The following is a 13,503-nucleotide window of genomic DNA, read 5'->3' on the forward strand; positions in this document are numbered from 1 at the left end:
TACGGGTGGTTTTCAGAACTTTGCAGCTGGTGGTTCTGTGCTCTTGTTCAACATTAACTGTGCCTTACAGGCACACCAATAAAGCTGCTACAGGAGCAGTATGTGATATGCATGTCATGCCCAGGTCTCTTGAGTCATATAATAGGTGGGGCATTCATAGTTAGAATTTTGATTCAGACCAGATTTAACCACAAGTAGTATTTACCTTTTCTGAAATTGTAGGCTAGCTTTATGATCCGGTTTTGTTTCCCAGTCTTTCTGTTGGATTTAGGGATTGAGGGGTTACCTTAGCTCTTTACTGTCTTCATCTTTGACTGTGTGTATATGACTGTCTTGAATATGTGGGTACATTAGCTAAATTATCATGTTTTTATAAGAACAAAGAACTTGTAAATCCTTTGAAATAAGTTCATATGTTTCCTTGCATGCATTTTCAAAGCTATACCTACTTCTCTTGCAGCATTTCAGAATATATTAAGACCAACTTCCCAAGGAGGGAAACAGATGTCACTTCTGTGGGGTACTTTGTAGGGTGAAGAGTCTTGCCAATACTCAAAATGTTTTTCTTATTGGCCTACTATGCCAGCCGAAATCTCATTAGAATTTGAATTTTGGCTTAAGATCAATGGTCCTCAACCTCAACACATGAAAATCACCTGGGGAATTAAAAACAGCATAATCAAAAAGTAACCCAACCAACACAACAGTGTCAGGGTCCCACTCGAGAGCAGTTCTGCAGAACTTCTGGGAGTGGAGTCCAAGGAGCTGTAACTTTGAGCATCTCTTTAAGAGATTCTGTTGTGTAGCCAGGACTGAGAGCCAGTGGATTAAGATCACCGCCTGCAAGGGCAACCCGTCCATTTGTGTTCTGGTGTGTACTAGCACAGTGTAGTAGTTACTGCCACAGCTCACAGTCGAGACTGTTCCTTGCCATCCTCTCTTCCTTGTGTACCCCATGATGAACTCGCATTAATCGGGGTCACCTAAGCCAGTCTCTCCCTGCAACCTCAAAGAGCCCAGCTACCATAGGGCCATAGGATTTCCAGTTATGACACGGCTTCTGAAAATACCTCCAAAAGGCCGATTTGTGTCATAACAGTAGCATATGTTAAAATCAGGCTATAAACAATCCAACTTCTCTTTCATTTTACATTTACTTTCTGGAGGTGATGTGCACATAATCATTCATGTGGTATCCAGAAATATTTTCGTCTGTAGTAATAGCAGATGGCAGAGTGGTTTCACGTGCCAAGCTGCATTTATTCTGCCACAGCGCAGTGTGGAAGTGATCACGGCCTCTTCCAAACAGTCTCGCTCCCCACGTGCGTGTCAGTTGTGGTGGGAAGTTTTCTTGCGTATCAGTTCAATATGTTGTAAATTTACTTGGAATCCTTGGAATTTGTGCATGATGTGGTCACATGAGACGTACTTCGAAAAGAAATATTTTGGGGGCCTAATGATTAAAGGTCATCAATTCCACAAACATTTAATAAGCATTTGCTGTGTGCTAAGCTAGTGGTTTTCCACTGGGATAGGTCACATGGTCCCCAGGAAGGACCTTGGACATTTACAGGGCTGTTTGTAGGTGTCGCGATGATTAGTGGAGGCGCTACTGGCACTTGGTGTGTGAGGACCAGAGGTTCTAGCTGCCCTGCAGCACGCAGGACCGTCCCCTTCAACGGCAACGTCCTGCACACCGCACACCCCAGTCTGTTGAAAGGACGTTTCTGTAGGTAAAAAACCTGTTCATGAGTATCTGAGCCTAAAACCTGATTGTGTTTTTCATATAAACACAAAGATTTTTTTTCCTTTGGCATAGATTTAATATACAGTGACTTTTCCAGGAAAATTGTAAATTGAATTGTAAATGTAACTGAAGGGAAAATTGTGTTATACTTTGCTTTATTTGGAGTCAAAAGTTAGTTACCCTCACGTAAGATCACGTGACCAGTGGAACCCTGCCTGTGGTGTTTGAGTCACAGAAAGCCCATCTGTACCTCCCTGCATTTCTTAACCTCACCTTCGTGCAGATTCCGTACATAGGGGCAAGCAAAGGACGACTTTATATGTCTTCTGATGGTGTTCTGCCTCAACGTTTATAAATCATAGTATTTTACTATGTGAATTAAAATTTTCTTTCTTAATTTTTACAGCTGGGGCATTGTGTTGAGTTGAGAGTGCACGTGTTTGTTTTGTCTGTGTTTTTAAAAGTATGTGTGTAGGTAAGTTATTTATAAATTCCATTACAAGAAAATAGAAAGAGCATTAAAGAATATTTGGGTTTAAGGGGACATTGGGTGTGATAGGGTTGGTAGCCAGTAGCTTAAGCAGCAGGGCAACGGCAGAAAAATCAGCAGACAGGGAAGGTCCTTAAATGCTAGAGGAACTCAGACTATACTGCAGGAGCCCAGAAGCAGCCCCTGCCTTGTCCTGAGGGAAGGCGGACCAGGAAGGCTGTTTTGCTAGGGCTTAGCTGGGCAAAGGGAATAGTGCATACAAAGTCGCGAAGAGTGGAAGCATGGCTTTTGCAAATGGCTCAAGCTTGTGGTGGGGCAGGACTGGGGGTGGGCGGTGCAGAGCAGATGGGGAGATTTTGGGCAATTGGAATCTACTCAGCAGTGATATGGAAGATACAGGAAAGGGGACTCTAGGAGGTGTCTAGTTATGGGAAGAGTTTGGTGAGGAAAAGAACACCGGCCTCACGTACGGAATTACACTGACTCTTTAACGTCTATCCTCCAATTAAGTGTACTGGGTTATTCCTTTATTTTGCATGTAATTTCGCTTACTTGTTTCTTTCATTTAATTGGGCACAACTTCTCATTTTGCTTTGAAGGAGATTGGAATAACAACACAGTTTCTAAAGAAACTTATTAATACCACAAAGCTAGTGATCATGATTTTCATCTGGAGTTCGGTTTAAAAGCACTAGCACGTGCCACATGGGGGAGAGCTTTCTTGACGATTTACCCCAACAGCAACGAAAATGTTTAGATTTATCCGCCACAACGATGAGAGAAATATTGTTTTTCAAATGGGAGCCTTGCTCAGTTACTGTTCCCTTTATATTTCAAAAAAAAAAAATAATAATGAAATCACTAAAACACTATTATAAGAAATTAGGAACAAAAAAAGGGGGATGTATTTTCCCCATATTATCTGTTGCTGTTTTTATGTATTTCCTTTAAATCTTGTTTTTAGATATTATACATATAATTGCGTGTGTATAATGCATTATATGTCATATACTTAAAGATACAATATCATGGTCCTATTGTATACAAATGGTCTAGGAGTCAAATAAAATGAAATATGTGAGCAATATTTTGAATCATTCTTCCTCTCAGTTTCCAACTTGGTATCCAGCTACCTACTGAACACTCCCCTAGATATTGCTATTTAATTGTCCTGCAGGCATCTCGGAGTAAACGCAACAAAACTGAGCACTTGGGCTCTCCCCGCACCCTCCCCCTTTTCTCCCATCTTCCCCATCTCAGTAAGTGGTTCCCTCGTGCATCTCCTTGCACAAGCCAAAAGCCTAGCTTTCTCCCTTTCCCTCAACCCAACACTGAATCCGTCAACAAGTCCTTTTATCTCTGCCACCAAAACAGACCCCAAGCCATTCACTGCTCCCCACTCTTACTGCTGCCACCCTCTCCCAAGCCGCCACCGTTTCTCACCTGAGCTACACCAGCCTCCTTACTGATCTGCTTACACTGGCCATTCTTGCCTCTCTAGAGTCTGCTCTCTCAGCAGACAGGATAGATCACTCTTAAGAATTCTCCTGTTTTAAGCTTCTGCAGTGGCCTCCCAATGTGCTTATCAAACCACCCAAATTCCTCCGCATGGCACATAAGGCCTATAGGACCTGACTTTTCCCTGTTTTTCTAAATTCATCGCATGCTGTACCCCATGTCCTTACACCGCCTCGCTATACTCAGCCGCCTCATAGCCATCTCAGTGTTTTTAAAACACCAAGTTCTTCCCTGCCTCACAGCCTTCCATATGTGCTTTTCCCTGCCAGAAGCACCCATCCTCACCTTGTGACCTGCCAGCTCCAAATCCTGTGGGTGTCACTTTAAATGCCACTTACGGAGCCATCCCAGACCACTCTAGGGAAAGTAGACTCACTTTCCTACACTTCCCACAATTTGCAGTTATTGTATGTGTGTCTGTCTGTGTCTGTTACCCCCGCAAATCGTAAGATCTGTGAGGCAGTGACTGTGTTTGTCTTTTTTATGTAGTAGTCAGTCAATAAATATTGGATGGATGGATGGATGGATGAATGAATGAATGAATGCTACTTCCTTGAACCAGCTCATGGAATTCTCTTCCTGCCCAGCTGAGAGACATGGGCTTGAGAGCCAAGGAATTGCTGGGCATCATCTATTATATTGGAAGCTCTTTTGTAAAAGAGGCTTCTCCCACCTTTGTAATGCTTGTTTTTGTCCAGGTCATGTTTGTCTGGGACTGAAGTAAATGTCAGCAGTCAGCTCCCAGCCCTATGTCTGAGGTTGGAGCCATGTTTATTAAACCAGCAAGAGTAGTAGAGGTTGCATTGCCTTTGGGAGGATGTAATATTGGAAGGTGACTAGTTTTTACTTCTGAAGCCAAAGGTGGCTGGGTGGGGCGGGACGGGGGCGGAATGAGGGAGGTATGGTAAGAGAAACAAAGAGGACATACAGACCAAGTCTCTCCCAGATTGCCGTTGCCAAAGACACAGGCTGGTGTGGTTGAAGACAGCATCACGGATAGAAACAGATGGCTTAAGAATAGTTTATCTTGGGAAGAAACAATACGATCAAGATTTTTTGTAGTGGCATTCATTAAACCTGAAAAAATTCTTGCTACATCTTGTTGCTCTAATGCCAATCTGGGATCCCCAAACCCCAGAGCTTCTGATCAGCTCAGTCCCTATCTGGTAATAGTAACTGCTTTTACAGGAGGAAATTCTGGAACGTACAGTACAAGAGGCCACTTCTAGCTGACTGCCTTTTACCTTGCCTTACTATCTTCCCTTGTCCAACCCTGTGTCTCCATGAAGTTACGTCCTCAATGAGGTCATTTGCTCTGCATACACGGGAGATTATGTCTTAGAGTAATTCATTTTCTGCTTTCTGAGCTGTGCCTGAGAGGGCAGCCTCTTCAACTGTGGGAAGAAGTTGCCATTTAACAGAGGACCTGTATAGCTTATCCCAGATTTCAATCATAGCTTTAGTTTTTGAGTCTTCAGCAGTGCACATGACAGCAGGAACATTTGCATAAGCACATAAGGTAGCTCAGCCTTACAAATAGCCTGTTTAAGGAGTGAGGATCGGCCAATGCTGGCATTGTAGGAAAGAACACTGTGTGCTGTGGTTAATAATATCCGCATATAGTTTGTGTAACTAAAATCCACAATAATATCTTTTTTTCAGCTTTATTGAGATATAACTGACATGTAATCCACAAGAGTATCTTAATCTTACTTTTGCTCCCAAATTATCTTTCCACCGTCACTGTCCCTTATAAGTAATATGTAGCAACATTGATTTGATATTTGCTTTTTTTTTTTTTTTTTTTAAAGATTACTGGCGACCTTTTTTGGTGTTTTGGTTTTTTTTTTAATTTTATTTATTTATTTATTTATGGCTGTGTTGAGTCTTCATTTCTGTGCGAGGGCTTTCTCTAGTTGCGGCAAGCGGGGGCCACTCTTCATCGCGGTGCGCGGGCCTCACTATCGCGGCCTCTCTTGTTGCGGAGCACAGGCTCCAGACGCGCAGGCTCAGTAACTGTGGCTCACGGGCCCAGCTGCTCCGCGGCACGTGGGATCCTCCCAGATCAGGGCTCGAACCCGTGTCCCCTGCATTGGCAGGCAGATTCTTAACCACTGTGCCACCAGGGAAGCCCCCTGATATTTGCTTTTCATCTTTTTTTCTTTTTTCTTTTTTTTTTTATATTTTTTTTCTATAAACATATATTGAGCTCCCACTCTGAGTCAGGAAATACACAAGTGCTGCATATCTAGAGGTCCATAGGACAAAAAACAATGGCTGAAGATTTTTCAGAATTACAGAAAGACACGAGACCTCAGATTGAAAAAACACAGCAAATCTCAAGGAGGGTAAATTAAATAAATCTACACCTGGAATGATTGTTCTATAATGATAGTAAATCCAACACAAAGGGAAAACCTCAAAGGCTGAGAGAAAAGACATTACCTGCAGAAGAATGACTGTCCAACTTGACAGTGCATTTCATAGCAGCAGTAGTAGATCACTACACGTATCAACAAAAAAGGATGCAGAAATAAGGACCTTCTCGAACATACAAAGACTAGCAGAATTTTTTAGTCTCAGACTTTAACTGAAAGAATTACTGAAAGTTGGATTTTAGAAAGAAATGAATTGAACCCAGATGTAGGTTCCACCATTAGAGAGCAATGGGCCAATAAAGAAATTGGACATGTTCATAAACTTAAGTAATCTAAGTAAATGGCTGCCTCTGTGTTAGGATTTGAATATAAACAAAATGTTTTTCCAATTGAGTATATAACTGCTTAGACTCGGTGCTGATGTTCAAAATTTTTCTGTTTGTGATGAAATGTTTTTAGGCAAGGATTTTTAGTGAGAGGTCCATGGATAGGACGCAAGCTATCTATGAACTTCTTAAAATTATAAGTGACATATTTTGTGTATGTGTAGTCTTTCTGCAGACAGGATTCATGGCTTTTATCAGATATTTAAAGGGGTTTAGAACCTGGACAAGTTTAAGAACTACTGGATTATGGTATTGTCCCCTATTAAGGTGAAATTACATCAGTACTTAACTTGCTCTGACGTTGAGATAGAATGATATGAATTTGAATACTGGATCTGTCAGTTACTTTGTGGAACTGTTGAGACCCTGGACAGATGATTTGCCTTCTCACAGTAGTGTGTACAGTGTACGACCTGTGTAACCACACACAGCAGCAGTGTATCTGGCTCTTGTGACCTCTTCGCACCATCACAATCAGTGTTTGATTATAGCTGTTATGATTTTCTAAAGAGAGTCACTATTGAGCTATCAGAAGAAGTAAAGCTTCTAAGGGATCAATTTTAAGCTATAATAATAGGCTTAGTGCTGTTGTTCTGTTAATTGAGCACATGTTTTGTGTAATACCTTGTCCAAGTGTGCACAGGGGAGGGAGGGGAGGGTGTGCTGTGTTCAATCGTTAGCTCTCCCAGTGAAATTTGATACAAAAACAGCTATTAACTGGTGACCGGTGTGACTTGTGTTTTTAGAATTGTTGTAATATACGTTAATATGTGCGTTTTATGTGTTATTTTAATTCCACTTCTCCACTCATTCAGTAGTTGTTTACTAAGTGTTAGTGTCAGGCCATTTACTGTACCAGGTGTGATCATGGATGTAGCATTGAATATGGTGGTTCTGTTTCTGAGGAATTACCTTAAACTAGGATGTGGGGAGGCAGGTCATCACCAAATCCTCAGTCCCAGCCTAAGACCTGCTTAGGTCAAGCATAAGCTGTTCCTAAGAGCAGGGTTTTCCCAGCCTGCCCCTTGGGGTGTCAGCCTGAAGGTGTAGCGAAGAACAGAGGAGAGTGCATGCCTTCCAGGGGGGCTTCCGTGGAGCCACGGGCATGCTCAGACACCACAACTGTTGAAACGTGTTTAGCATGTATAATTATGATCATAATAACACAGTGTGTTTCTAAAGCTGTTACATTTGAAGGTAGTTCCCAGCCACTGATCAGCACCCAGACGTGTCTTCTTCCCCCGAAGCCCAGGTCCTCCTTGTGGCTTCACAGCACCCCCCAGGGGTGGGGATAAAGCGCCCTAATCCTAGGACTGGGGTGCCCCATCCTGCTGGGGAGAAGGTAGTTCCCAGCTCCATTTCCTGTCTGCAGGTCCGTTTCCTCTCTCAGGACATGGGTATCTCTTAGAGGGCCAAGAGAGGTAGTTGGTCGCATGGTTACCTACGGCGTGGAGCAAGTTAACATACCTCTTGAAACAAGCATATGATTCCTTTTTTCATTGATGGTATCCTCCCCTTTGTGTGTGTAATGTTGAGAGGTTCTCAGTTTTGACTGAATAAGATCATTATCTCTTCTTGTTTTTTATTTTAAAAGAAGCACAGTAATACAGAGCTTGAAGAAAATGGTAAGGACAGCAAGAGTGTCGAGTTGGGACTTTTGTGGAAAATGCTGAATGTTGGCAGATAATGCTGTGTGGTCTCTCTGCCAGCCTCCCTTTCCTAGTTATTTGCAGTTAGATTATAACTCAGACTTCTACAAACCCATTTAGAGAGAGAAAAAATTCATTTAACTATACTAGACTCTAACTTGTAAATGAGATTCAAGGTTGATTGTTTAATAGGTTAGGATTTAAAATTGAAAATTTTCTTCCTTGTCATTTTATATCTATATGATTCACCATAAAGATTGGCTTAATAAGTTTCAAAAATATTGATGTATTTTATTCTTTTCAGTTAAATTGAGGTTACTGTTTTTAAAAAACTGATTCTGGCCTCTTCTTTGTTTCCCTCAAACTACCACTTTCTTTGCCATTCCTAGAACTAGTTGGAGAGTTTATTTAGCCTAAAAATAGAATAAAATAAGTACAATTTTGGTTTTTTTTGGAAAAGCTAAAGGAAAGTACAGTTGATACTATTCTTCCCTGAAAATGGGAAAACTGAGTATCTGATCCCATGTTTTTATTATCAGGTTAAACATACTGTGAGGTAGATACATTTGATGAAAATAATAGCTGTCCTGAAGGGATAATTGTGTGTGTGTGTGTACGCACGCACCAATGGTGTGACTTTCGGTGTGTGTAGATGTACGCAGGACCTTATTTGGGCAATAGTGTGATCGACTTGGCTGTTGGGAACAAGAGGCAGTGCCGTCCTGTCTACAGAAAGCTTCCTTTAGTCTTTTTCTCTGAAGTGTTCCCTTGCCTGTTCCTTTCCTGAGAACCAGCAAGTTTTTCCCTGGCTCTGAGATAATGACAGTCACTTGTGGCTGCCTTGCTTGTGGCATTTAGGGCCTCTTTCCCCTCTCCCCTGTGGCCGTGGACACAAGGTGTATTGCATTCGATTCTAGGTTTTGCGTGGGTGACAACGTCAGCGCCACGGTTCGGTCACTGCCATGGCACAGCCAGCACTCTGAGGTTCAAGATGCAGTGGTTTTAACTTGCCTCCTGGTGCTCTTGGTGAAACCATCCTGGGACACTGGAATCATGCATTCAACACATATTTGAGTGTCTGTCCTGTGCCAGGCACAGTCCTTGGTATATGAAATACATATGTGAAAACCACAGAAGTCACTGTTCTCTTGGAGTTCACATCCGGCTCCTTGGTAACTTTCAGTTGCCAGGCAGCAGAAGGAAAGAGCAACTCTTCAACTGGGACGTGATTTTTTACGAGAGGGGTGCTGTTCCTCCTAGCCTTGTGGTCACCAGTGAGCACGTGGGGGGCTCTGGCAGTGGGCTGTGGGGATGGGTTTAGCAGGAGGTGAGGGTGGAAGGAGGAGTTGGGCAAGGCCAGGTGTTGGGAGGCCTTGACTGCAGGCTAGAGCGTTCTGTCAACGGAGAAGACGGTGATCCCCACAGGATGGCAGTGACATACATGACCTCACCTCTGTTCTGGGAGAATAACTGATGGGAGGGTGTGGGCTGCATTGAGAGGAAGAGCTGGGGGGCGGCAGAGAACCCTGTTGGGTGATCTTCTTTCATTTACTCTTTTACTCATTCAGCATATACTTAGCTGAGGCTTGCCTTGTATTTATATTTAGAAGTGATTGCCAATCTTAGATGCTATTTTAAGAAGAGTGGAACCAACTTAATGCTCTATCTCATCTTTCAAGCTTGAAGTTTACATTTTTGGGTTTTCTTGGCTGAGCGACTGAAAGATGCATATTTGTAGCGGGGCTAGGGGGGCCCAGTGTGGACATCTCTTCTGCCGGAGTTTCTCTTGCTCTCCGCCTCACTAGTCAGGGGTGGGTAAAAACGTAGCGGTCTGCTCTGCGGTGAACACAGATAGCTCCCATCCCTCACAGTGGCTAGCTAATTCAAGATTTAATTCAGAGAAAATGCGTTTCGTTTATGTTTTGTGATAAGAGCTACAGAGAAAAAACTGGAAGAAGTGTAATGGGTTGTCTTAACAAAACGCCTCTGCTACTCTGAAGGAGCCAGCCCACTTTTCTTGGTCAAGGAGGGATATTGCCTTTTAAACATGTCACGGTTGTTATTCACTGTACGTTTTTTTTGGTAAGATAGGAAATGTTGTTCTTGGGACTAAGTTAAATGCTGCTCAGCATGAAACACGTGATGTAGAAGAGAGCCTGCAGATTGTGACTAATTGACGCGCCCCGGGCTGATGAGAAGACGGTCTCTAGTACGCAGCAAAGCAAACACTCACGAAGGCTTTCCTTCTCCCCTAGGACTTCCTTCGCCGGGCATCTGGCCGGGATCCTTGTTGGACTAATGTACGTCTGCGGACCTCTGAGGAAGATCATGGAAACGTGCTCAGGTACAGGACAGAACATTTTTGGCCTGACAGGTTGGAAGTTCATTTTAACGGGAACAGAAGCATCTTCGTTTTAACGGGAATCTTCATTTAACGGGAACAGTTCCCTGTGGTTCAACTTAGGAACTTCCTAAAAGGCTCTTTCTAAGCCAAGAGGTGAACCAGCTGGTGCTGGTCCTCACACTGCTCCGAGGAAGAGGCTACAAACCCCAATTTTAAACCTGAGGCTTTCTTAGGGGACAAATAGCGGTGCACACGTATACCCACAGCATTATTGCTACTCACCAAAAACCATGATTTCCTTGAAATTTGGAGACTTAAAGCAGGTTTAAAATATGCTTTCTTCTGTAATACTCCATGAATTCAAAGTACAAGGAAAAGTTAAAAAAAGAAAGACAAATCTGTACTGAAGTGCAAGGCCAGTATTTTAAAGAATTCAGAATGACCACTAGATCCTTGGCGGGTGAGACATATATTCATGCATGGCCAAACCAAGTCTGTTATTGCTTGAAGCGTGGCTCCTGCTTTTTAATTAAAAGATTTTTTTTTCATCTAATTCATGCTCAATGAAAATACTTTATTTTATTTAGAAACCTATGAATGTTTTGGATCTCTTAATTGAAAATGCTATACTGGTCTTGACTTAGAAGGAAACTATTGATATTTTGCAAACACTTGTTCTATAGACCATATGAATTTCAACTTTTTTTTTCAATAAATAAATTTATTTATTTATTTATTTTTTGCTGTGTTGGCTCTTCGTTGCTGCGTGCAGGCTTACTCTAGTTGCAGAGAGCAGGGGCTACTCTTCGTTGTGGTGCGCGGGCTTCTCATTGCGGTGGCTTCTCTTGTTTTGGAGCACAGGCTCTAGGCGCACGGGCTCTGTAGTTGTGGCTTGCGGGCTCAGTAGTTGTGGCACGTGGACTCTAGAGTGCAGGCTCAGTAGTTGTGGCACGTGGGCTTCAGTAGTTGTGGCACAGAGGCTCAGTAGTTGTGGCTCACAGGCTCTAGAGTGCAGGCTCAGTAGTTGTGGCAAACAGGCTTAGTTGCTTCGCAACATGTGGGATCTTCCCGGACCAGGGCTCGAAGCTGTCTCCCCTGCATTGGCAGGCAGATCCTTAACCACTGCGCCACCAGGGAAGTCCCCAGTATTTCATCTTTTATTCATGGGAAATCTTCTGAGACTATTTTACCTTTTCTTGAGCCATAAATAATTTGTTTTCACAGTTTGTGCCAGTGACTGGTATTCTTGAGAACCATATGATATTCATGATATTAGAAAGCTTTCCAAGCATTGTGCTGTTGCCTTTATTAGCTGGTTTTATTCACTTTCTGGTGATTTTTACAGATTGTGTTGCATCTACGCAGATTTTTATTTTCCTATGTTTGCCTATTACTGTGTTTCTAGTGTGTGTGCTTGGAAGAGGCAGCAGGAGCTTCCTTTATTGAAAATGTCCAGTTTTATTATATTTTTGATACAACTTAATTATGGAAATCTAGTAATGAGCTTTGTTGCCCAAATGCTGTCAGTGCTGACAAAGGAAAAGAAATGATTCTCAGGAGTCTAATGTTTTGTTTCCTTTTTCTTTGTGTGTCTGAGGATTAAGTGGTTAGTAAAGCTTTCTACAGACATATTATGAAATTCAGGCAAGTATTTTGGTTTTAAAGAGGATTTTCCCCCACAGTTATAACATTTAAACTCTTAGTTTCCTTCTTAAAACCTTGTCTATTTTCTAAGGAGACTTACTTTTATATCATTCTATTTTCAGTGTAATACAAGTAGAAAATTAAATGCTAAAAGTTGAAACATTCAGTGCTATTTACAAATGGCCTGCAATCTCTCTGCCGTTATTTCTGGTGAAGCCGGAGAAAGATCTAGAGTGGTCTGAGAATTGAGGTGACACGGGAGCCCTGTGGAAAATAATCAAGTATGTGAAGGCTGCTGTCTGATGACTCCTGGGAGAGGAGCATCACACTGAAGGTGTCCCCTGTTACTCCTCCCTCTCTCCTTTCCTTCAGCAGTACTGAGGCGTCTGTCCTGCTGCTTTCTTAGGGATAAGAAACGGGAAAGTCCCTTGGGAGGGGTAAGCACGTGGCTCACTTAGCACCTTTGTTGTGAGGCAGCTTCTCTCAATACCAGAGCATCTCTACTTGTACAGAGGCCTCAAAGACCAAGCTTGGTCCCTTGGAAGGCAAAGACCATCTTTTGTCGTCAGGAACCTTAAGGAACTTCAGAGAGTATAAGTTAGGGTTTCATTGTCCCCACCACATTCTGTTCCCTGTAGGGCTAACCCCAAACAAAAGAGAGCTTATTTTAACAATTGTTTAGAAATCGTTTATAATGGCTTTGAGCTTTGTTACAAAGAATCTCTTAATTGTTGGAAAGGTCAGTAGTTACAGCCTTATGGCTGTTGTGTTCTATCAGACGTGTCTGTTTTTATGCTACTACCATACTGTTTTGTTTACTATAGCTTTATAATATAGATGGCAATCAGGAGATGTTAAGATGGCTATTATCAAAAAGACAAGAGATAACAAGTATTGGTGAGGATGTTGGTGGGAATGTAAATTGGTGCAGCCACTATGGAAAACAGCGTGGAAGTTCCTCAAAAAATAAAAAATAGAACTACCATATGATCCAGCAATCCCACTTCTGTGTGTATATCCAAAGAAAATGAAATCAGTATCTCGAAGAGATATCTGCACCCCCATGTTCATTACAGCATTATTCACAATAGCCAAGATAGGGAAACAACCCAATGGATGAAGAAAATGTGGTATTTATATGTATATAATGGAATATTATCAGCCATAAAACAGAAAGAAATCCTGTTATTTTTGACAAAATGGGTGAACCTGAAGGACATTATGCTAAGTGAAATAAGCCAGAGAAAGGTAAATACTGTATGATCTCACTTATTTGTGAAATCTAAAAAAGTTAAACTCATAGAACCAGAGAGTAGAACAGTGGTTTCCAGGGGTTGGCGGGTGGGG

At 42.2% G+C, this 13,503-nt stretch overlaps 1 protein-coding gene across 3 annotated transcripts in view; it reads left to right on the forward strand.

Annotated features, from left to right (window-relative positions):
* The window catches only part of RHBDD1 (rhomboid domain containing 1), a 122,065-nt gene that overhangs the window by 42,415 nt on the left and 66,147 nt on the right, over nt 1-13,503 (forward strand). For all 3 annotated transcript variants that reach the window (XM_059928840.1, XM_059928838.1, XM_059928839.1), the window contains exon 4: nt 10,424-10,512. In XM_059928840.1, the coding sequence (XP_059784823.1) occupies nt 10,424-10,512 (89 nt within the window). The remainder of the gene's footprint in view (nt 1-10,423; nt 10,513-13,503) is intronic.

Source organism: Balaenoptera ricei, chromosome 7 (assembly GCF_028023285.1).
Source record: "Balaenoptera ricei isolate mBalRic1 chromosome 7, mBalRic1.hap2, whole genome shotgun sequence".
NCBI classification, from domain to species: domain Eukaryota; kingdom Metazoa; phylum Chordata; class Mammalia; order Artiodactyla; family Balaenopteridae; genus Balaenoptera; species Balaenoptera ricei.